The 26,912-nt window shown below is 37.4% G+C and overlaps 1 protein-coding gene across 1 annotated transcript in view; it reads left to right on the plus strand.

The window, feature by feature from the left end:
* The window catches only part of Vlet (COMM domain containing 10 protein valette), a 76,290-nt gene that overhangs the window by 23,952 nt on the left and 25,426 nt on the right, over positions 1-26,912 (plus strand). The window contains exons 4-5 of the mRNA XM_090381345.1: positions 9,634-9,705; positions 25,689-25,772. Of these exons, the coding sequence (XP_090237471.1) occupies positions 9,634-9,705; positions 25,689-25,772 (156 nt within the window). The remainder of the gene's footprint in view (positions 1-9,633; positions 9,706-25,688; positions 25,773-26,912) is intronic.

Below are 26,912 nucleotides of genomic sequence, written 5' to 3' on the forward strand. Positions count from 1 at the left end.
ACACCATTTTACGTGACCATCTGCACATGTCAAAGTCTCCGCACAATGGGTTCCAAGATTGCTGATGCCTTTGCAAAAGCAATGTCTATTGCAGTGTTTTCGCCAACTGTTGGATTTGTTGAGAACATTTTTGATCGGTTGGTGACAAATAATGAATCCTGGGTGTACCAGTGTGATCTGGAGATTAAAGACATTAGTCTTTATGATTAGTCAGTATGATCCGAAGACTAAAGACATCTTAAGTCATCACATTTGTTTGTTGTGCTCCCTGCATTGATGTATGAGCAAGTATGTTTGTGAGCTGTGCAGTGGTTTGGGGTTAATGCAATACAAACCACTGACTTCTTTGGGTAGAGGCCACTTGAGTTGAGCCTTCTTAACACAGTCCGTTTGTAAATATTTTCACTTGTGGCCACAGCAACCTCAAGAGACAGTTGATGATAGGACATCATAGGGTTCTGTTTTGCTGTTAGAGCCAGATAGTGGTCTGTTCTGGTTGATTTATCCCTCAGACTACCTTGGGCAGCTCTACTTGTAAAGAGTTCTGTCTCCTGAAACTGCTTCCATACTGCTGAGATGACACTGCACGACACATTAAGCCACTGTGCCACCTTTGCCTTTAGCCACTAGGTGGTTGATTGGTGGAACAGACTTCCATCTTTTGTTGTCTAAGTTGATAGCCTAAATAAATTTATGGCTGAGCTGGACAGGCATTTGGAATGAATGGAGGGGTGAAATGGGGGGATTTTTTTTTTTTTTTTTTGGCTGATGCTGCATAAGCTTGATTTCTTGCATTGTATGCCTCTACTAATGCTAATGCTAACATGTCAAAGCAGTGGAAGCACACCTCCTCACCACCTCCCCAAAAAGTCAAAGACCACTCCATCTGTGAAGTAGGTGATGTTGTCCATGTTTTGGGTTATCCTGATAGAACCTACCTCGTCTGTCCACACGTACCGTAGAATACTACAGAAATCTTTTGAAAGAGTTACGTGATGCTTTGAAGGTGAAAAGGCGTGGAATGTTAACCAAAGGCTTCCTTCCGTCTTCTGTCAGACAATGCACTGGCTCACACAGCCGTTGCCACCACCTACTTTGTTGCCCAGTGTGGCTTCGAACTACTGATGCACCAACCCTATTCTCCTGACCTAGCACTGTCAGACTTCTTGTTTTGAGAACTGAAGAAACCATTGTGTGGACACCGCTTTGATTCATTTCAGGACGTCATCAATGAAGTGGAATCATGGTTTCAGGCAAAAAGTGCAGACTTCTATGATCAAGGCATTAAACAACTGAACAAATATGCATGGAGAGTACATAGAAAAGGATTAAAATTCCTGTGAAGTTTCACTTTTCTAGGGCTATTATTTCTAGGTAAGGGTATGAACTTTTTGATACCCTCTCTATAAGATCACAGATTTCCCATGTTTAATACTACACTAACAAATTTAAACTTAATTTTTTTTCATTATAAAATAGATCTGAATACTGATATGACACTAATTTTGCTATCATGTCTAGTTTTGAGAAAATTAACATTTCTGTTTTACTAGTTTATTAAGCAGCAGCAGTAGTAGTAGTGGCAAATGATGCAAGAAAGCAAGCTTATATAGAATCAGCCAAAAAAAAAAAAAAAATGACACCTCCCTCCTTTACCCATCCTTACCTTTCAGGAATTTGTCTAGTTCTTCCATTAATTTATTCAAACCATCAACTTCCACAACAACAGATGGAAGCCTGTTCGTACAATCAATCACTTGCTGGCTGAAGGCAAACTTCTTCACAAACTGCCTTGCAGCCATCCTTCCTCAACTTAAATTTATGCCCCCTCATGTGTCTAGTCTCAGCAAGAGGAAGAATGCCATTCACACCCAGCGTACTCAATCCATTCAAGGCCTTAAACACCTCAAACAAATCACCTCGTGGGTGCCTAACTTTCAGATGCTGCAGTTTGCAGAACTGAATCCTTTCTAGGTAAGAGCACCCTTTTGTTCCCTTCACCAATCTGGTTGCTCTTCTCTGCACTCTTTCTAGCAGGTCTACATCCTTCCTAAATTCAGGCCTCCAGACCTTTATACAATACTCTAGATGAGGCCTAAGGCCTTGTACAAAGGGATAATCACGTCCTTATCCCTAGAAGCAAAGAAGCAATTCTGTATATCACTGACAAAAGCCAACGAGCTGTCCTGACAGCACGTCTGCACTGCTCAGAGAATTTCATATCTGACTGCACAATTACCACAAAGTCTTTTTGATTTTCTACTACCATGAGTGTAGTTCCATACAGTTGATAAGTTACTCTAGGGTCTACTGCTACCCATATGCAGTACTTTGCATTTGTTGAACTTCAGTTGCCACTTCTCAGACCATCTGCCCAACTTTTCTAGATCTGTTGCAGTAGTGTACTGTCATTACTGTTGTTAACAACCCTGCCAACCTTTGTATCATCTGCAAACTTTGACATTAAGCCTGGTATACCTTCACCAATATCATTAATAATTATTGGAAACAACAATGGGCCCAGCACTTAACCCAGGAGAACTCCACTGATAACATTAGTCCATCAAGAGCAATGCCCATTGATAACCACTCTCTATCTTCCTTCACTTAACCATCTCTTTATCCATAGCAGTAGCTTGCCCTTAATGTCACATTGCTCCAGTTTATACAGTAGTCTTTTATGTGCAACAGTATCAAACATATTCCTGAAATTCAAGTATATGATATCAAAATTATTTTTTACATCAAGTTCCTTGGTTACTGCTTCATAGTAACCTATCAGATTTGTTAGATAAGACTGCCTCTTAACAAATCCATGCTGTGACTGCAGTATAATTACATTCCTTTTTAGATGGTCCTGCATTATTTCTTTAACCAGTGACTCATTATTTTCCCTGGAACAGGTTTAAACTGACAGGTCTGTTAGTACTCATGTCATCTTTATTGTATCCTCAATTCATAATGGTCCCCCTTTATGAATTGGGGATACATTCACACATCTCAGTCCATAGGGACCTCCCCTGAATCCAAGGATGCTCTCATAATTATGGCTGAGTGTGCTCACCTCCTGTGATGTCTCTCTTAATATGTCATTGCATCTCAACTTTCATTTAAATCAGACCTATAGAAAGCTAACAATTATTATTTCTTTGTCTGCCCATTCACATATAATAACTCGATTTCCAGTGAGTGGTTTTTTATGAAATTTTTTATTTGGCTGTTTCAGAATGATATGTTGAACATTCCAAATTTCATTAATACTGCTTACAGGCTTGGATGCCCCATTTTAGGAAGGATGTAGTTCTATTAGAACAGATATAGAGAAGAGCAACAAGATTAGTCAGAAACACAAATGGATACTTTTACTAAGAAAGACTTTAGTTCTGCAAATTGCAGCACTTGGAAATCAGGCATCTGTGGGAGACCTGATTGAAGTGTTTAAGGCTTTAAGCAGAACGAGTAAGCTAAATGCTGATGGTATCCTCAATCTTTATCAGACAGTGCACATAATGGAACAACTTTCAGTTCAGAAGAATGCTTGGAGGATTGGTGCAAAAATATTTGCTTTCATCAAGTTGGAACTTGACTGTTGGAACAAACTACCATATAGCATTGTGGAAGTGGGTAAGGTGGTTTGAATAAATTTAAGGACGAATTAATCAAATTATTGGAGCTGATGTATACAAGAGGTGGATAGTTTTTTTTTTTTTGGCTGATTCTGTATAAGCTTAATTCCTTGCATCATTTACCACTACTAGTATCAATAAATATGTAGGCCAGAGGTCGCATGGCACTGGTGTGCTATGTGTGCAGGAAAGTACTCTAAAGCAGGGGTCCCCAACTCACGGCCCGCCGGGTGATTTCATCCGGCCCGAAAGACTATTTCATCCACCTCGTGAAATTTATTCTATAAAAATTTTTTTTTGTGGTTGCTACATATCGTATATAAGGATATTTTTAATCAAAATATAATGTAAATGCGTCCAAATATAATTTTGTAATATTGTTGCAACTCTGTGCACTTCTACTTGGCAGCAGTGTTTCTTGCGATGTCGGAAATCCCAACAGTGCGAGTGCCCAAGACTATAAGTTTATAGCCTCGAGTATTTCTGGCGAACACGAGTTGTCAAAGTGAAATAGTAAAGTTAAAATAAGCGACTATTAAAACAATTGCTAAACACTAATCTAAATATTAATCAAGTAAGTATTAGTGAAAGAATTGTATGCAATGCGTTCTTTGCAGTTTGCAACGTAAAGATGAGTACGTGTACTAATCTTTCTCCTGGTCACCTATTCTCATTCAGACCGTAGTCGTCGGGCCACTGCACCGATTATCATGCGCAACAATTTATTAGTGCTGTTTGTATAAATGCATATTATTTTTAATTTTATTTAACTTTGAATTTTTAATTTTAATTTTAGGAAATCAAGATGTCAAGGAAACAAGAAATTGATTCCGAATGTCGTGTCTTCAATGAACTTTGGTCGATTAATTATTTTTTTATAAGGGACAATAACTGATGTACCTGCCTTATATGTAAGGAAGCAGTTTCTGTGTTGAAAGAATATAATTTGAAACGGCATTATACGACAAAACATGCCTCAACTTACGATAAACTTCAAGGAGAGTTGCGAAACAAGAAATTACAAGAGCTGAGCTTTGATTTCAAGAGGCAACAACAACAGATGACATGTTTCACTAATCAGAATTTAAATTTAATTAGAGCTAGTTTGCGAAAATCTCAAATCATTGCTGAAGAAGGTAGGGCTTTTACTGATGGCAGGTTTGTGAAAAGGGTGTGCCTATCAATTGCAGAAGAAATATGTCCTGATCAAGTTAAGCACTTTGCTGCTATAAGTTTATCAGCGGCAACTTTAGCAAGAAGAATCAAAGACTTGTCTGCTAATGTTAAAGATCAGCTGAAACGAAAAGTTACAGATTTTATAAATTTTTCGATTGCAATTGATGAAAGTGACTTCAAAATCAAAATTCAAAATCTGTGACTTCAAAATCAAAATTTTGAAGTCACAGAAGAACTAGCTGCACTTGAAAGCTTGAAGAATAGAACCTCTGGTGAAAACCTATTTTATAGTGTATCAAAAATGTTTGAAGACCTGCAGCTTGTTTGGGAATTGTTGACAGCAATTACGACTGACGGTGCAAAGAATATGGTTGGAAAAAATATTGGTTTCATCGACCATGTTAATAAATATTTTGATTCCAAAAACATCTAAAGACCTGTGCAATTTCATTGTGTTATTCACCAGCAATCGTTGTGCTTTAAATTTTTGTCTTCGAACTCAATCATGTCGACTATAATTACATTTGTGAATTTTATACGCAGAAATGGCCTGAACCATCGTCAGTTTAAAATTTTCTTGGAGGAAATCGAAAGCGAATATGGTGATTTGTTGTATCATACGGAGGTGCAATGGTTGAGTTGCAGTAATGTGTTAAAAAGATTTTTTCAACTCAGAACCGAAATAGACATACAGTCTGTCCTCGTATAGCACGATAGTTGCGTTCCTAGAAACCCTCGTGCAATGCAAAATCGTGCAATATAAACAACAGCCCCTATGGGAAAAGTAGGGTTAGGTGCCGACCACCCAAGATTGAACACACATTTGGAACCAAAACATTACCAAACACAATAAATAATCGGGTAATTTTAATCGTTATAAAATACTTACGTATTTTATAACGATTAAAATACTTAATAAAAATAATATTATATTATAATAAAGTATTTTTAGTATTTTTTAATACTAAAAAGTATTTTCTACGGTTAAAATACATATTTTATTCGTAAAAAATTTATTATATTAAATAAAATAGTCGTAATAAAATACTTACGTATTTTATAATACGTAAGTATAAATTATAATATGTAAGTCGTAATAAAATATTGCTAATGATTTTGCTTCTATCGTAAGCAAACTTGCTTTTTGTTTGATTTTCTATCCAAAGAGATGACAGCCGTTCCATCTCTTCCAATTCTTTGTGTCTTAATCTAATGGATTTTAATTACACTTTGAGTTGTTCCCGCTATGAAAGTTGTTTTTATTTTCTCTGCATTCTTTGTAATTCTCCGCGTTGCCTCATTTAGGTCTGTAGCACGTGCAATATCACATGGTCTTTCATTTCGCTCAAAGCGTTTCACAATTTCATATTTTTTCTCTATCGACAGAAGCAGACTGGCCATAAGCCTTAGGGGGGAAACCACGGTGGGCCGGAGGCCGGAGGCCGGTGTGATTTTGGCCATAAACCGTAGTATGAGGCCACTACAAATTTTCCCGGGTAAGAATTTTTGACCCAGTCCGCCTCTGTTTATCGATATTGCTTCTTTTTTTTTTTCTCTCTGAATCTGCAGTGTCTTAGCCAGGACGCTTCCTTTTCACACCTTTTAAGTATTTTACTCATTTTTAGGGAATAAAGCACAATTACAAAACGAGGAGGCACGCTTGATACACATAAACAAAGCTGCGCGCGTGTAGCAACTGAATAAACAACACCGTAAAGGCCGAGATACACTATTAACACCTCACATTTTACTAAAGCACATTTCTGGGGGTTACTACCATAAAACAATAAAAACAATTTCCAGTTGCGTGTCTGCTAGTGGAATCTGTTATAAACTGGTAGTAAACTCCATCTAATTGCATTTGCGATTATATCGATAGCTGGAATTGTGTTGGTTTTTACGTTATTATGATGAAATGTGTTTCCCCTTCACTGATATAAAACACATAAATACATTTTCAGAATCTTCTTCGTTCCTATCGTGTTGCGTTCAGTTGGGGTCATTCCGCATTCGACTGCCATTTCTTGTAAACACAAAGGCGAATCGTGTATAAGCGAATTCGGTTCGTGTTATATAAGATAACGTTCCCCTATTTATAAATCGTGTATGATCGAATTCGTGTAATGCAAACACGTGTTATACGAGGACCGACTGTATTCATGAACGAAAAATTAAAACCAATCCCAGAATTAACAGACTCTAAATGATTATGGGAACTTGGGTTATTTACATTATTTCAGAATCCATTTGATGTAAATGTTTCACAAATAGATAAAGATCTACAATTAGAAATCATAGATCTTCAAAGTAACGATAACCTGAAAACATTATTGAAAAATGAAACATTAATTAACTTTTATAAAACTTTGACAGAAAATGAATTTCCAGAATTAAAAAAATTAGCAAGAAGAATAATTTCTATTTTTGGTACCACTTGCCTATGTGAACAAACATTCAAAAATGAAATATATAAAATCCAAACATCGATCAAGAATGACAGATGAACATTTGCAAGACTTTTTAAGATTGGGAACTTCTACTATTAAACCTAACATTTCAATTATTGCTAAATCAAAACAACTACAAACATCTCATTGATTTATTATTTCTGTAATATCAAATGTGATTATAATAATAAAAAATTGTGATTTTTAATATGACTACGTCTTTATTTACAATAAATATCCTTTGTTTATAACTTTTTTATAGTTTTTCTATCTTGTACACCCCATTTGACCCGGTGAAGTCGCTAAAATTGCGTTTTTTTGATTTACAGTGTTTTTAGTCGTCAAAATTGCACCAACTCCAGCCCGCCATTTGTTATGAATTTTCTATGTGGCCCTCCGATGAAAAAGGTTGGGGACCCCTGCTCTAAAGCCATGTAACTTGACTAGTGCCTAAATCAGTTCACCGGCAATGGCAAATGGATTGGATATCACACCTTCCAAAGAAGTATGATTGTTAGTGTGTTTAGCAGGTGCTACATTAGTGAGGGTAGTTTGCTTGTTGAGTGTTCATAAGCATTGTTTTTGAACACTCAACATTTGAAGTTTAAAAAGCAGAAAACACCCAAAAAACATCATCTGCGGAAAAAAAGAAACACATTGCATTGCACTGTACATACATAATTTAACTAGTTTAATAAAAATTACCTTAAACCATACATTTCAGAAGTCTCTGCCTTCTTCTGTGTTTAAAAAATTGCAACAGATTAATAATGTAATATTGGCATGCCATTACATTTTTGTCCTAGATGGCACAAAGAATTGGAAACAGAGTGGGATATGGAATCCTGGGAAGCCAGGTCACTTAGTAGAATTGGAGTTTATTTCTATTTTAATGGCTACTGCTTAATGTTGTATGGTTTGTAGTCTACGTCTAGCTGCCATCTGTTCCAACTGTCTGCATGGGCAAGGAGAAGACCCTGGGAGACCTCTTCCACTCTTCTGCATTTGCTTGGTGAGTGATCTTGCTTGTCATTACTTACCAGTGTCATTCTCTGCTATGCCTCTTTGTGCATTTCTGTTAGTGTTGAGTAAGGGCTAGCCTTTATGATATATGGTGGAGCTGGTTGATTTTTTTTTTTTTTTTTTCAGAATAGGGTGAACCTAGTTGGGGTGGGAGAATGGTCACCCTTCTGATGTTCAAGTTGGCTATATTTTTAAAGTTTTCCTGAATGTGAGAAGGCTCCATAAAGTCAGTTTTTTGTGGTGGGTTATGTTTGAGAACTCTGGTTTTGTAATTGAAGCCATTCTCTGTTACTTTGTTGCATGCTTTCTCTTTTGGTGTGGTGGATGTGATTCTGTTCCCTTTTGTAGTTTGCACAGCATCTAGCCTATATAGTACAAAAGGAAATAGAATTACATCCACTACACTGAAAGAGAAAGGATTATTGAGAGTAATCATTGCCAAACAATAGAACAGTTAATCTATGCATTTAATGTGGGAGCATCACAAGGTATCATGCCTATACTATGCAAGGAACTTGCTTATACTATGAAAAGAAAACACTATAGGAGCTTTAAACTTTCATCCATGAAAGTTACTGATCTTGGACACCAACTGGAAAGTTGGCTGTTTTGTAGCTTGGAATGCAATGGATTTGTGTAGAAGGACTGAAGGCAATTCGTGTTCTTTTTGGCACCAGTGTGAAGAGTGCATGTATGTAGAAACTGCACGAGGTACTAGAGCCATCCTGTTGTCTGCTGTGGTACAGGCTGATGGAGGAAGTGTAATGGTGTGGGGCATGTTTTTGCGACAAAACCAGAGCTTAACTGAACATTGTCATGGATCAGGTATCCCCCTCTTCCCAGCAGTGTTGCGTGTTTAATCTGTGGACAAGAATACTTTTAAGATGACATATAAACCATTCATTGTACCAAGTGTGTGTAAGAGTGGTTTAGAACACAAAGAAAATTTAAAGCATCTGTCCTGACCAACCTAATACCCATATTTCAATCCCAGTGACGTCTGTGGCTTGATTTGGAAAGGCATGTTTACTAACACATTATCAGCTCGCATCATGTTAGGAATTGAGAAGTTTTATTATGTGAATGGTTCAATATTCCTTGACACTGTGCAGAATCCATGCCATGTCATGCCAGAGGAACAGTTCAAGCTAAAGGTGGTCCAGCATTAGCTTGTGGTCCCATTAAAGTATACAGGATATATAGTTTTTGGTTACTTATTTTTATAAATTTTGTATATAATATCTTAGCTTTATAAAAAAAGATTTAATTTCTTGCATGAATATCTTTTTGTAATTTGTATACTTTGTTATATTCAAAAAGTGAATTTACTAAATTGACACTATATTTGTAATTTAATTTAGGCAAGTTATCATATTGCAAAGCCCGAAATGCTGAATCAGCAGTTGATGCAATTGAAACTAACCGAAGAAAAGGTATTTTGAATATATATATATATATATATATATACACACACACACACACACACACACACACACACACACACACACACACACACACAAACATACTCAGTGGAATCTCTGTAAGTCGAACTTTGAGGGAAATGTAAAAATATTTGAGTTATAGAAAATTTTAATTATGGAAATACAGTCAAACTTGGTTATAACAAGCATCAAGGGACCGACAAGATTTCCTCGTTATAACCATTACTCATATCAGTGATGAGTTAAATCTCCCTCATATTTTTTTTAATTCTCAATAACTGGATAAAAAGATAGATAAAAAAAAATATTTGAGAGAAAAAAAAAAAAATCAGTATACACAGATGAGCCAAAACATGACCAGCAAGTCGTTATGTAAATAGAAGCAACTGCAGGTGAACTACGGCATGGACACAGTATGGAATGCTGGACACAGTATAAAAAACACTTGATACTGAGCTCCGTTAATCAGTGTTACTCTTGTTCTTCGTATGGGAAATGCAGCGGACTTGAGCAAGTTTGACAAAGGCCAAATTGTAATGGCCAAATGACCCGGTCAGAGCATATCCGAAACAGCATGGATGGTGGGATGCTCACGGTCAGCCGTGGTTAGTACCTACCGAAAGTGGTCCGAGGAGTGGAAACCCACGAACCGCAGGCAAGGTGTTGAACAACCATGGCTCATCAATGCTCTCCCGGATGGTACGTGGCAACAGAAGGGTGACTGTGGTGCAACTCGCTGGTAATTGGAATGCTGGTGATGGGAGTAATGTGTCACAACACAGTACATCAAACCCTGCTGAAAATGGGGCTGCATAGCTGCAGGCTGCTCTGAGTGCCCATGCTAACCACAGTTCACTGGTGGCAGCACCTACAATGGGCATGCGAGCATCTAAACTGGACCTTGAGTGATTGGAAGGAAGTAGTCTGGTTGGTCTGATGAATCACGTTTCCGGTTGCACCATGTGGATGGCTGGGTACGTGTACATCATTTACTTGGGGAAGTGATGGCACCTAGATGCACCATGGGATGAAAACAAGCCGGTGGCGGCGGTGTCATGCTTTGGGTGGTGTTCTGTTGGGATACCCTGGGTCCAATCATCCGTGTGGATAGGTGGTCATAATGTTTTGGCTCATCGGTGTATACCTACATATTATTTGTATTAATATGCTTGTATAAACTACAATACACTTAATATTAAACACAATATTAATTAATACTAATTTATGAATCTTAAAATTGATGTTTGTTTTAAAGATTTCACTGTGATATTTCTCAAGTTTCTCCTTAAAACACTCAATGCATTAAGTCTAATTATTTGCCTCAGTTCCTTCAAAAAAAAATTGACTAATGTGTTCACTGCACCTTAAGCTTGGAAGATTGTTGGCACTGATATCAATTCACTTTCACTTGTCATATCATCATCACAATCATTGTCTTTGTTGAGCATCCATGTTTGTAACCTTGCACTTTCTAATCCCCCCCACCCCCCCCGGTTATATTCTTTTCCATTGCCGACATGTAAACATGTTTATACTTCTGCAATGTCGATACTGTTGAAGAGGACAAAGAAAACGTTTTACACACTTCAACGTTTTTTGCACCACATTCTAACTTGCGAATAATTTTGACTTTTTTGCGAATCAAGAGACACCTTCATTTGTTAGTAGACATTTTTCCGAGGGAAGGGTTTGTTTCTAACTGATTTTACTTTAAAATGACAGTCAAGTGATCTGCATACAAACAATTATCATTTACAAAATTCTTAGAAGTCGTGAAATAAATTTATCATTCAGTGAATACAAGACAATCTGTAAACATAATGCGACCATAGAAATTACAAGCGGAATGCCAATGCACTACGCTCCTCCGTAGCCAGGTGGGAAGGAGCAGCAGTGCGTAGCACACGCTTCTTGGTTAGACCGGGGTTCGAGCCCGTCACCACCAAATACGGAGGATGCGGAAAGGTCAGGGAATGACCACCGCATATTCCTGGAGCAATATGGCCTTAGTTGCTAATGCTCCTAAAAACCAAATAACAACAACAGCCAATGCACTACAAAGGACAAAGTTAGTCATAAACTGGCTTCTAATCCAATGTGGGTGGTCATAAAAGCTAAGTTGCCCCCTTTCATTTTTGTCTATTCCAAGAATTGGGTAATTTTGACTACCTGAGCAATTAAGAACGTTTGCATAGTTACCAAAATTTGTATATATCCATGTAGTACACTCGTTATAACAGTGAGTGAATGTATAGGGATACACGTAAATTAAAATCATAATGGCTTTTTTTCTCATTACAGCCATGATCTCGTTATTTCTGTTCTGTTTATAACCAAGTTTGACTGTACATATTTGATTTTCTTTTAGTTGAATTTATATCAGATTTGTGTTCTTTAGCAAAAAAAATTCGTTTATTCAAGTATATACTATAACAGTAATAAAATCAAGAACAGTATTTTTATGAATTATTTCACGTGTTTATAATGAGCTGGTAATTATATGGTTAAGTTTAAGGCAAAAGCCTCAAGCTGGTAATTACATTAATTAATTTTACAGGTCACTTTAAATTACTCAAAAGAGTAATGCCATTGTACATGAAGGGCATAGCCTCATTCTCTGTGTAGTGTTGAGCAAACTAAGTTTGCTTTGCTACTTAGCACATTGATCTCATAGGCGCCTCCATAGCCAGGTGGGAAGGAGTAGCAGTGCGTAGCACACGTTTCTTGATTAGACCGGAGTTCGAGCCAGTCACCACCAAATATGGAGGATGCGGAAAGGTCAGGGAATGACCACCGCATATCCCGGAGCAATATGCCCTTAGTTGCTAATGCTCCTAAAAAAAAAAAAACAAATAACAGCATCGATCTCATGTTGCAGAGGCACTCCACCAAGAGTTGACTGTATTGTACTATTCTAAATAAAACCCATTGCTGTAGTGGAGAAGTATAATGCTATTTTATTTAAAGTGTGTACCACTACTTAGTCCCAGGTTTCAAATCATTTTGAGATCTCATTGGTGGACAGGTAGGCACAGTGAATCACTTGAATAACCCAGTGATGAGAAATATCCAAAATATGTGCAATGCAAAAAAGTAAATATAATGAAGAAATTGAGTTTATAGCCTTATGTATAAGAGCTGTATAATGTCATTGTGTGTGAAGAGCATAGTCTCATTCTGTATTTAGGGTTGAGCAAACTAAGGTTGGTACTTAGTGCATAAATCATGTAATATTTTAGAGTAATGAAATATCATGAGTTGCCTTAGTATTTACACTACTTTAAAGTAGTGTAAATACCTTTTAAAGTTTTTAAAAACTGGATTTTTAACAGCAATATACTTATTTACTGGAGCAGTGCATTTTTATTTATAGTGCAGTACCAAGGCAACATGTGGAGTTCCTCCATAATGTATGGGTTGATGCATTGAGTTTGCTACTTAATGCATTAGTTTTTGTAACATAAGGCTTTTGCCATAAACCCTGCAAACTACTGAAGTATAAAGGTGCCTCTTATGCAGACTTTAGTTTATAATTAGTCAGATTAATTTCTGTTTTTTTTTTTTTTTTTTTTTCAAATTTAAACCATGAAATTTATATTTCCAAATATTTTCTTAAACAAATTAGGTAATGTTTGCAATGCATTAAATTTAGGCAATTTCGTTTTTTTTTTCCCTCTGATTAATAGCATACTTTTACATAAATTTTTTTACATAACTAATTATCTTGTTACCAGTTAATTATAATTAATTAGCTAATATGTAAAAAATAATTGTTTTCACTTCAGTGCACATACCTTGCTGTAATATTCACTCAGTATTTTGTAATGCTTGTATCCTCCTGGATTTTTAATAAAAATTGAAATGCAGTGCATATTTCACAGATCTTCTGTGATTCAATAAAATAAATAGCAAGACTTACCTCAGACCATAGTTTACACCCAATGTTTTTGTAATATAGAAATCTTTATTGCAGTAATAATAATAATACAATGGTTACATGGCAGTGTGTAATGTATCCATTGCCAGGGGTTAACAGTAATATTACAATATGTAAGAAAAAGAAATTAATAAATTAAATATAAAAAAATGCATATGTGAACGAATAAAAGTACAGTAAACCCACGCTATTTGCGGTATCTGTATTCGCGGTTTCACATATTCGCGGTCGCTGAGTTAATATAAAATGAAAAAATGTGAATTTTAAAGCGCTGTGAACATTTTCTGCCATAAAAAAACATGGGCGTGGCTAAAATTATCTTTCCCAGTCAAAACAGCGCCCAGTGGGTGGGGGGAGGGGTTGTGACAAAATCACGAGCGTGGATGTTTCTTGCTTTTTTTTTTTTTTTTTTTTGGTAGTTGTTGGCGCATCGGCTTCTGTGGCCATAGTGCACCTCCCAAGGTTTTTGCAGTACTTTGATCCAAGCCCGAGGCGGGATTCGAACCCGCGACCTTTGGGTTGCCAGGGAGGCACTTTACCCACCTGGCTAGCCCGGTCGGCTGTTGTTTCTTGCTAATCCTTGTTCAGTATGTGTTATGCGCTTGTCATGGAAGGTTTCTTCGTTTGCTTTTAATTTATATGCTTATAGATTGAATAAATTTATCAATTTATATATCAATTTATAAATTTATATGCTTACAAAAGTGATAAATCTACCGTTTTGCAGTGTAAAACAAACTTTCGAGGGTGTTAACGGAACAAAGTGACTTTATTGTGGACAAGTTCTTTCTAACCTGTACAAAAATATGGCTACGAATAACAAGGGAAATGTGAAAAGATCAAAGAAGGTGATGACATTAGCGAATAAAATTGAGTTATTAGACAAAATTTCTAATGGTGAAAGTGTCTCCTCAGTGGCAAAACATTATAAAATCAATGAGTCAACGGTACGTTCAATCAAGAAATCGGAAGGAAAAATCCGCCGTAGTGTCCGTGAAAATGCACTAATTGCTTCAAAAATTCTCTGTCACTCGTGATGTTAAATTAGAAAAAATGGAAAAAGCTTTAAATCTGTGGATAGAAGACCGAACTCAAAATAAAATTCCATTAAGTTCACTCATCATTCGTAAAAAGGCAAAACTTTATCAACACTTTAGTGAAACTGGTGATAGCACTGGGTTGATAAGTTTTTTAGCTAGCAAAGACGCTGGTTTGAAAGATTTGTTTGAAATTTCTAATAAATATTACATTTAATATTAAATTGTTTCTTATTTTCATTTTAGCATTAGCATTAGTAGAGGCATTTGATGCAAGAAAGCAAGCTTATGCAGCATCAGCCAGAAAAAAAAAAAAAAAAAAAAAAAAAACAAACCACTTCCACTTCACCCCTCTGTTCGTTCGAAATACTTGTCCAGCTGAGCCTTAAACTTATTTAGGCTATCAACTTCCATGACGACAAGGGATGGAAGTCTGTTCCACCAACCAACCACCCGCTGGTCAAAGGCAAATTTCCGCACGTCTATCCTACATCTGTCTTTCCTCAATTTGAATTTATGCCCTCTCAGGTGATTATTCTGAGCGAGAGGAAGAATCCCATCAGCACTGAGCATGCTCAAACCATTCAAGGCTTTATACACCTCTATCAGATCACCTCGCTGGTGCCTAGTCTCCAGACACTGTAATTTGCAAAACTTAAGCCTTTCTTCGTAAGAGCACCCGTTTGTTCCATTCACTAATCTTGTTGCCTTTCTCTGTACTCGTTCCAGCAGCTCTACATCCTTCTTGAAATGAGGCCTCCAGACCTGTATACAGTACTCCAGGTGTGGCCTGACCATTGCCTTATACAAGGGAATAATCACCTCCTTATCCCTGCTAGAAAAATTCCTATATATCATTGACAATACACCATGAGCTACTCTTGCAGCCCATCTGCAGTGCTCAGAGAACTTCATATCTGCCTGCACAACCAACCCCAGGTCCCTTTCATTCTCTACCACTGTCAGTGTAGTACCACAGAGTTGATACATTGCTCTGGGGTTGCTGTTTCCCATGTGTAGTACTTTACATTTGTCAATGTTAAACTTCATTTGCCACCTCTCAGCCCATCTGCTCAACCTTTCCAGATCCTGTTGCAGCAGCATAGTGTCAGTAGTGTCCTTGACAACCCTGCCTACCTTTGTATCGTCTGCAAACTTCGACATTAAGCTTGATATACCATCATCAATATCATTTATAAATACAGAAAACAATAATGGACCCAACACTGAGCCCTGAGGGACTCCACTAATAACATTAGTCCATGACGAGCAGTGTCCATTGATTACTACTATCTGTCTTCTCCCCCTCAGCCACCCCTTTATCCACAGCAGCAATTTGCCTCCAGTGTCACACTGCTCCAATTTGTGCAGCAGTCTTCCATGTGCAACAGTATCAAAAGCCTTTCTAAGATCCAAGTATATAATATCAAAGTTATTCCCTGCATCCAGTTCCTTTGTGACTGCATCATAGTATCCAATCAGATTGGTCAGGCAAGACTTCCCCTTAACAAAACCATGCTGTGTCCGAGCTATAACTGAAGTCTTGTCTAGATGATCCTGCAGTGCTTCTTTAACCATTGCCTCCATTAATTTACCTGGAACAGAAGTTAAACTAACAGGTCTATAATTACTTGTGTCAGCCTTTGATCCTCCTTTGTGAATTGGGGTTACATTTGCACATCTCCAGTCTATGGGTACCTCCCCTGAGTCCAAAGAAGCTCTCATAATTATGGCTAGGGGTTTTCTTACTTCCTCTGCTGCCTCCTTTAATATAATTGGATAGATCCCATCCACCCCGGGTGCCTTTCTTGTGTTTATCTTCAACAGTTTCTCCTCCACTTTACTCCCAGTTATTTCAAGATTCTGTAGCTTACTGCTAGAGTTGAATACACCTCTGGCATTCCCCTCGCTGAATAACTCCTCATGTGTGAATGTCGATGCAAAATATTCATTTAGTTTGTTAGCTACCTGAGCAGGATCATCAACAGTTGACCCATCGATATCAAGTGGACCAATCTGATTCATCCCCTTCCTTCTAGAGTTTACATAAGTAAAGAACTCTTTGCTGTTTTTCTTTGCATCCCTTGCCAAAGATTTCTCATAATCTGTCTAACCTCCTTTGTAACTTGGTTACAGATCAACTTGTATCTATCATAGGCTTCTGTGTCATGTGTTAATTTGTATGTATCCCATGCATGTTTCTTCTCTGCCATATGCCTCATTAGTTCATCTGACATCCATTTAGGCCTAAAACTTGAACAATATTTCTTAGTTGGTATGTAAAGCCCAGTAGCTTCCAAGATAAGTTATTTGAATGCTTCCCATTTTTCATTTGCTGTTGGTAACATCATCAGTTGGTCCCACTGTATAGAATTTAAATACTGTCTCAGTCCATCGTTGTCGCCTTTACGAAAGCAATAACCCTTCCCTTTACCCCTAATGGTAGTTACCTCTTTGAGTAAATCCCACTTCAGCACACTGTGATCACTGCCACCTAGTGATTCATTTATCTGCCGATTCTTAATGCATGAAGAATTACTGCTGATAATCAATTCAAGAGTATTCCTCCCTCTAGTTGCCTCCCGAACATGCTGATGTAGAAAACAATCATCCAATAAATCCACAAAAGCCTTGCTAGTGTTTGAGTGACCAGCCCCCAAATTCCAGTCAATATCTGGGAAATTAAAATCTCCCATTATAAGACTCTCTGATTTACTGGCCCACTCTATTTCCCTGTACAGTTTCTTATTATACTCATCAGAGTCATTAGGCCTATAGCACACTCCTACTCTCAATTTTGATCTCCCAATGCTTATGTTACACCAAACTGACTCGACACTGCACTGTCCAGCGATGTCCACTGGCTTCACTTCCTTGGATTTTATGTATTTCTTAACTAATAGCATAACCCCTCCTCCCTTCCTATCCAGTCTGTCCTTTCTGTAGATGTTGGACTCTCCAAATTCCAGTTCTGCATTCCTTATATCTGTGTGACACTACGTCTCTGATATCCCAACAATATCTGCCTTTGATGTTTTGGGCAATACCTCAAATTCATCAAATTTATTTACTAAACTCCTAGCATTGGTGTACACGCAAGTATACATGCACCCATTTCTATTCTTAGCTACCCTAACACAACCCATGTGTTTACTTGTACCGCAATGACTCCCAGCAGTCTCTGAAATATCCTTCATCTTGTTTTTCAGGCTTCTGCTCATTTCAATAGAAGCAGTGCAAGAATTTCTTTCACCTCTGCCAGTGGCTACTGTTAATCTATTAGTCTTTGTCTCCCCCCAAGCTAGCAGTTTTCCGACCCACCTAACACTGCCTCGATAGCATCAGCAAATATTCTTGCACCCTTTCTATTTAAGTGTATCCCATCCCTGTAGAAGCAATCTCTCCTGTTAACAAGTACAGTCCAGGCTGAAAAAAATTCGACCCCTTGAGCCTTGCACAATCTTTCCAGGGCCGAATTGATCGACAAGGCTCTCATCATATAATCGCTCCTATCGTGTCTGGGCAGAATTGCAGACACTTTCAAATTCAACCCTATTTCACGGCTTTTTTTCAACAGTGACCTGTACTTGTTAAGCAATTCTTCCGGTCTCCTGCTCTTGATATCATTAGTGCCAAATTTCGATGCCTTATGCTTGCATTTCACTATGTATTGTCTGTGTACATATAATACATACATAGACAAAATTTTAGACTAGTTTTTCTTATATATTTCATACTTTGGAACGGAACCCCTTTATTACTATGGGAGCCATAACTCGGTTATTCGCGGCATTTCTCAGGAACGTAACTCCCGCGAATAGCGGGATTTACTGTATATACAGCTCAACACTCAAAGTATAATACAATTATAAACATCACAATGTACAAAGAATTTATAGGTGTAAAACTGCAAGGTTGGTTAGTAAACCATCTTCATGTCATATTTCTGGCTTGCAGCTTCGAGGTGAGTTTCAAGGAGAAGGATCGAATAAAAGTAAAACAACTCAACACTCAAAGTAATAATACAATTATAAACATCACAATGTACAAAGAATATATAGGTGGAAAACTGCAAGGTTGTTTGGTAAGCCATCTTCATGTCATATTGCTGGCTTGCGGCATTAAAGTGAGCCTCAAGGAGAAGGATCAGGGACAGCAAAGTACAATTTAAGGATGCGGCGTCTGTACTCCCGATCACAAGTAAACTTATTTAGGTCAGCATCCAAAGACTGGGCACATGAAATTAGCTGATATGGCAGAAACCTATCGGATAGGTGGAGACGGCTGAGATGTGGGCACAGAGTTGGAGTCTCTCTGAGGGACTCTCCGAGAGCACAGGTCCCAGAATGATGGTGCCGAAATCTTACCAGTGATCATTTTTACATTTGTGGTAAGGCATTTCACTCTAATCAGTGTGGAAAGCCTGTGAATTTTTATCAAACTGGCCATTTCAGTTGTCCTTAACTGTGGAGGAAGTTTGTTTGTTTATGGCCCATTTTAAGAGCCAAAACTCAGTAGAAAAGAGTGGTAGAATTTTGCTAGGGGCAGCAGCAGATGTCCATACTTCTGCAGCATATAGAAGCGGAGAGTATACTGTGCTTTTTATATATCTTTTGGTGGTCGTTACTTCATTAATATAATGCAAATGCTGTTTGGCCATCCATCAGAGTCGAGCTGCCTAGGTAAGCAGCTTTTCCATGTGGTTACCAAAGCAGAGCTTAGGATCAAATATACTTTATTTTTTCTTCCTGGATTTTAATGATTGAAATATAACACATTATTTCACATTTATGCTTGATTAATATAATAAGAAAATAGTAATAATTCATTATTTATATATTTAGTAAAATGAGAACAAAAAACAAGTGCCTCAAATTTCAAATACATGACCTGAGAACATTTCATTTTTATGCATCCACCATATTCTCATTCATTCCTCCACTTTGTGCATGATAACAAATACAGTATCCAGTCATTCAGAGGTAACTTATATACTGGTATAAAGTTTATTATAAACTTTAATTAAAAGCATGTGCATATTGTTTCAGAGACATGAATTAATATCAGTATGGGGAGGGTCCTCGGTTTATGCTGGGATTTGGTTCCTGGAAATGCTGGTGTATATTGAATCAGCATAAATGAAACCTGAATTATGTGTTTCAGTGGGATGCTTTCCAGGTATACAAAAATTTACTCTCTTTCATAAAATATTACAAAAATTTTAATATTCAATTTAACATAAACATTGAAATTGACATACATTCATTTAAATCACATTTATTCTATAATAAAATATAAATAAGTAGACTTTACTGATGAGAGGAAGGCCCTGGTTGTGGATCATCAGGGTTCACTGAATCTTCTGCTGTCTTTAGATCAGTTGGAGGCTCTTCAAATTTCTTTTTCAAATAAGAAAGGAGGGTTGTTGCATTGCTTGATGCCTTCTCTCCTGCAGAACATGGTACTAAAGCTGCAACACTGCATTGATTCCTCTTCTAATAGAACGTTTCTGTTCCTAGTCAGGATCATATTGTTTAACCTCTGCAGGTACCTATCAATCCCAGCCAGAATTTCCTGCAAGTCATGGGTTTTTATAGACCTTAAAATGGGCTCTTTGGGCTCTTCTTGTTCTTGCTGCTGCTATTCCTGAGTCAACTGTACAGCCAAAACTTCCAGTTCTTCATTTGTAAGAAGCTTGAGAATGGCTCTCCAACAACTCAGTCACATATCAGTCTCAACATTGTCAAGCACTACCTCTTGAGTAATTGCAGTGATTTCATTTGCAATTTGTGGCACTTCCTCAAATCCCCCTGAAATCACATAGTACACACTCAGGTCACACTTTTTGCAATGCTCCATTCATACAAGTTGATGTGACTGCTTTCCAAGTAACATAGATGTTAATGCTCTTTAGGATTCAATTCAACCTTTATATCTTGAGTCATCCTTATCTCTCCAGTGTTTGGTGGATGTCCTGGGGCATTACCCAACAACAGCAGTGCCCTCCTTGGATAATTATTTTCATTAGAGTAGCGATGTACTGTTGGGCAAAGATTATCTGTATACCACTCTGTGAAGACATCAGATGAAAGTCCTTGAAGGCATCTTCCAAATAAAGGCCAGTCTTATCCACACTCAGGTAGATATTCACCTTCCTATACAAGTGACTTGAAGCGCTCAGGATATGCCCTTCCTGTTTCATCAGCATTGGCAGACTCACCTGTTAATTTGAGTGTGCTGCTTGAAATTAGTGAACTGGCCTTTGCTTGCTATGAAAGTTTCATTGCCGCCTTCCTTTTCTTTCATCTCATTAAACAAACCCTTTGCTTTATCACAAATAACACTGTGTGAGTGAAATGTTTCTTTGATTTTAATTATCAGCTCACAATGAGAGTAACTGTTCCACTTCCATTTTTCCAATTACAGGAACATGTGAATATCTGAGTAGTAGCAGTTTTCTTTTTTGTAGTTTCTATTATCTTTTTAATATCTATGTAATATCGGTGTAGATACACCATAGATAACTCTTAAACTAGGATGGTAGTGTGGTAGGCATCATTTGCTATATCTCATATTGTGCCCTTCCTTCACAATGAGTTGCCATGGTATTGCCTACCTCAAATAAGTAACGCTTCACTAATAGAGAAGACTATTGTTACTTATTCTCAGTGATTACCACCACCCAGACGGCACAGTTTCAAAGTTATTGGCCTATTGTTGGTAGATGGGCAGGTACCCTGGTATTGCAGACATGACAACCCAGTTGTGAAGATAAACATACAATATGACAGATGCCAAAAGGTTTATATGATAATCATCATCCATTTTCAGTCCATTGCAGGATGAAGGCCTCTCCAGCAACTTTCCAGTTCCTTCTGTTTTGTGCAGTGACCATCCATTTACTACCCACAAACTCATGAATTTCATCTATCCATCTCCGCTGTTGTCTATCCAGGTTTTCTTCTAGCTCCTCTTGGGTACCATTCTGTTATTTTCTTAGTCCATCTGTCATCATGTCTTCGAGCTATGTGTCCTGTCCAAGACCATTTTAGTTTTGATAAGAATGTCTTTACTTAAGTTTGCTCCCTAATCCATGTGTTTCTCTTCTTATCCAACAGTCTGATTCCCAATATAATTCGTTCCATTCTTCGCTGTGTAGTTCTCAGCTTCTCTTCCATTCTTTTGGTGAGTGCCCAAGTTTCACTTCCATAAGTCATGGTGGGGAGTATACATTGGTTCATTATTTTTCGTTTCAGACAAACTGGGATATTGCTCTTCAATATGTGACTATATTTCCTGAATGCTGTCCATTCAAAATTTATTCTTCTCTTGACTTCCAGCCATTTATCATTATTACAGCTAATAAATTGTCCCAGATAAGTATATGACTCCACCTTTTCAATTACTGCTCCTTCAATTGTTACTTGTTCTTCATTACTTGTTCATCATTACTTTTGTTTTAGCCATATTCATCTTTAATCCAAAATCCTTACTAAACTCTGCATAACTGATTAAGATTTTCCTGTAATTCCTTGGGATCGTGGCTTATGACCACAATGTCATCTGCAAATCGTAAATGGTTTAGGTACTCTCCATTCACACTGACTCCTTTCTGCGACCAGTCTAATCTTCTGAAAGCTTCTTCAAGGGTAGCAGTAAACAGTTTAGGAGATATTGTCTCCTTGTCGAACTCCTTTCTCGATTTTAAATTTGCTACTGTCTTTATATAGTCTAATAAAGGAGGTAGCATTCTCATATATTTTCTTCAAAATCATAATATATGGGGTACCTTATCTTTCCAGTTGTTGTTTGGTTTTTAGGAGCATTAGCAACTAAGGCCATATTGCACCAGGAATATGTGGTGGTCATTCCCTCACCTTTCCACATCCTCCGTATTTGATGGTGACAGGCTCGAACCCCAGTCAAATCAAGAAGCGTGTGCTACACGCTCTGCTGCTCCTTCCCACCTGGCTACGGAGGTGCCGTCTTTCCAGTTCCCAAAACATTGCCTTATGCTGTATGGAGTCAAATGCCTTTTCATAATCCACAAATGCCAGGCATAATGGTGTTTTAAATTCACTTGCTTTATCCATTAGCTGTGATATTACGTGAAGGTGATCCATAGTTGAGAATCCTGTCCTAAAGCTAGCTTGCTCTTTTGGTTGATTCTCATCAAGTATTCTTTCTAATCTGTTAGTAATGACCCTTGTGAACAACTTCAACTTGTAGATGTGGGATAACAAGCTAATTGGTCTATAATGGGGAGCTAGACATGTTCAAAGCTGCTAAGTGGATTTTCTTATTTATTGATTTGAAATTATTGTTTTTCTAAAACTTTTTGATTTAAATTTAGTAGTATAGCATTATTTTGTGATTTTCTGATTAATCTGGTGTATTTATTCTTTACTCGGACTTGTAATTGCATAAAAGTATCCGTAAGGGTATCAAATCCATGTGTTACAAGTTGCAGCTCCACTGAACGAGAAGTTTTTTAGCCATATTTAGCCGCTTTATTGACCAACTGTTATGTCAAATTATTTTCTATAAGTAGCGTATAGACCTAGTCAGGATCGTTAGTTTATTCTGAATTGAGACAGCAAGATTTGGAAGTTTATTAATATTTAAGTGTCCGTAGATTTACCGTTCGTAACTTGCCTCCATTGTTATATGATACAATGTTATATCCCGAACTAGATAGCGTTAGTATAGTATATAATATAATATTGACAATTAATCAGTAAAATCTATTAATTTTGTTAAACTTTGTTGTCAATTAAATTGTACTTTTAACTAAATACAGTCAGTCCTCGCATAGCACGATAGTTGTGTTCCTAGAAACCCTTGTGCAATATAAACAAATGGGAAAAATAGGGTTAGGTGCCGACCACCCAAGATTGAACACACATTTGTAACCAAAACATTACCAAACACAATAAATAATCGTAAAAAAAAATACGTATTTTATTACGACTATTACGTAATAAAATATTGCTAATGCTTTTGCTTCTATCGTAAGCAAACTTGTTTTTTGTTTGATTTTCTATCCAAAGAGATGATAGCCGTTCCATCTCTTCCAATTCTTTGTGTCTTAATCTAATGGATTTTAATTACACTTTGAGTTGTTCCTGCTATGAAAGTTGTTTTTATTTTCTCTGCATTCTTTGTAATTCTCGGCGTTGCCTCATTTAGGTCTGTAGCATGTGCAATATCACATGGTCTTTCATTTCGCTCAAAGCGTTTCACAATTTCATATTTTTTCTCTATTGGCAGAGGCGGACTGGCCATAAGCCTTACCGGGGAAACCCCGGTGGGCCGGAGGCCGGTGTGATTTTGGCCATAAACCATAGTATGAGGCCACTATAAATTTTCCCTGGTAAGAATTTTTGTCCCAGTCTGCCTCTGTTTATCGATATTGCTTTTCTTTTTCTCTCTGAATCTGCAGTGTCTTCACCAGGACGCTTCCTTTTCACACCTTTTAAGTATTTTACTCATTTTTAGGGAATAAAGCACAATTCCGAGGAGGCACGTTTGATACACATAAACAAAGCTGCGTGCATGTAGCAACTGAATAAACAACACCATAAAGGCAGAGATACACTATTAACACCTCACATTTTACTAAAGCACATTTCTAGGGGTTACTGCCATAAAACAATAAAAACAATTTCCAATTACGTTTCTGCTAGTGGAATCTGTTGTAAACTGGTAGTAAACTCGATCTAATTGCATTTGCGATAATACCGATAGCTGGAATTGTGTGGGTTTTTACCTCATTATGGTGAAATGTGTTTCCCCTTCACTGATATAAAAAACATAAATACATTTTCAGAATCTTCTTTTCATTCCTATCGTGTTCCATTCGACTGCCATTTCTTGTAAACACAAAGGCGAATCGTGCATAAGCGAATTCTGTTTGTGTTATATAAGATATTGTTCCCCTATTTATAAATTGTGTATGATCGAATTCGTGTAATGTAAACACGTGTTATACGAGGACTGACTGTACATATAACGACTTAGATTACAAACGTAACATAATTAATTAATACACAACTTGATATGGAAGTTATATAAACGGAACTCGTAGATAATACTTGATACTATTTGAGCAGGCTCAATTTGCTGAGGTGGATTCTTCCTCCTGCTCAGATTACAAACCTGAGAGAGCATAAATTCTAATCGGGGGAAGACAATTGTAGAATAGATGTGTGGAAGTTTACCTTTGGCCACCGGGTGGTTGATTCTGGAACAGACTTCCATCTGTTGTTGTGGAGGTTGATAGCTTAAATAAATTCAAGGAAGAACGACAAACTTTTGGAGTGAATGGATGGGTGAAATGGAATTATTTATTTATTTATTTTTTTTGGAATAATTTTATTCATTATTTCTAAAGTATTCTTTTTCTTTGCTGTATTATGCATATGCCTCAACTAATGCTAATATCAAAGGTATGTGAAAGCAATTAGAATTGTTTGTCAAAGGACATCTAAGAAAAAAAAAAAAAGTTTGAGACCAGCAAGAAAATGGCAATTTCCATATTGCCTGGTCATTTAGAAGTCCATTATCATTTATTTATTTTTTATACTGTGCAACCAAAAAGACCACACTGAAATGGCCAGCTTACTGGTACAGAGTTCCACAGGTTGTGATTCCATTACAGCATGTGGAACTCTGTATTTCAAAAAAGTATAAATTTAAAAATCACTGTATTATAGTTGTGAACCCAACTGACCTTGTGTGGAAGTCTCAGAGTATAAACAGAAAACTTAAATATTTGTTTAATTTTTTTTTTTTTTTTTTTGATGTATGCAAAATACCATATTTCTTGATGTGTGTGTATATTTCGTTTTGCACTATTATGATTGGTACGGTTAAATTATAAGAATTTTTTTGAACAAAAATATACTATTTCTATTTTTTTCTAATACCTATTAAGCACATTTTGATTGCTTATACCTGATATCTCTCTCTCTCTCTCTCTCTCTCTCTTTGAATTTCAGACTTCTGCCATTGTACATGCATGGATGACTAATGCTTGGAATGTCACAGAAAGAACAAAGAAGAAGTGCATTGCTCCACATCAGGTGATGATTTATTTTTTTTAACTTTGAATAATGCAAAAAAAACAAACTTAACTCTAAGTTAGAAGCTTTGGTATTTAATGTAGCAAAACATACACTGAGTTTTGCATTAGCAACATCCCCTTGTTTAGGAATGGACTGGTTTGTGACACTGATGAAAGCTCAAAGTTGGGAATGTCTGGTATAAGATTGCAGTTTGCATGTGTGTTTGCAAGGAAAGAATGGGTCAACAACAACTTTCTGACTTCAAATGGAATGTTGTGGGTACAAGATGTGCAGATGCCAGTATCTTTACAAAAGCCAATGTGGTTGTGTGCTGTGTTGCCGCTCTGTGGTCTAATGAATCTACCATGACTATCTCAACAGCAGTTGAACAACCAGCCAATAGTCACATGTAGGACAGCCACCTGTGGTGAATATCATGTCTCATCTCCTAAATAAATAACTAACAATAGCAGCAACACAGCAGTGGTTCAGCTAACCACCCAATGCAGTAAGTGTAAGTGTATTTAGGGTCAAGTGGCACCAGGGGTTTCCCCCATCTCTGCGTAGTTTACGTTGTGGTGTGTTACAGTATGCTATAAATGCCAGAGATTTAAAAGCGTGTGGGTCTTGGATCGTTTAGTGTCGCGTTGTTTTTCTGGTCGTTTAGCTGCTGGCCCAGTTGGGGCCCAATGTTGCCCCACTTACACCCCATGGAGACAGACCAGGACCCAGTAGCTTATATATACTCTGGCAGGTCCTGCCACCTAGTTTCCTGAGATTTCGGTTGCTAGGGCCTTAAAACAAAACAAAAAAAAAAAAAAAAAAAAACTCAGGATGAACGCTGGGATTAGAAAAACCAAATGAGGGTTATGCGGTTTAATTTGGACGAAATTAAGTTTTTGCAGTTTGTGGCATATTAGGCAGAGTTGGGGGGGACTGAAGACTGGGGGAAAAGACAGAAGTATGGGGACGATAGAGAAGGTGACCCCAGGATGTTCAGTGAGGCAGGCCCGTGCCCCACCAGAAGGATAAGGGTTGGCGGGGGAGGGAAGGAGATAGGACTGCTTCCCAAACCCCGAGGAAAAGGGAGAGAAGGGTACTGGCAAGGGAGCCCGGTATAGATTGCCATCAGGAATTGGCAGTAGTGACAACGTGCTC

The sequence above is a fragment of the Mastigoproctus giganteus genome, chromosome 9 (assembly GCF_048544385.1).
Source record: "Mastigoproctus giganteus isolate SK-2022 chromosome 9, ASM4854438v1, whole genome shotgun sequence".
NCBI lineage: Eukaryota > Metazoa > Arthropoda > Arachnida > Uropygi > Thelyphonidae > Mastigoproctus > Mastigoproctus giganteus.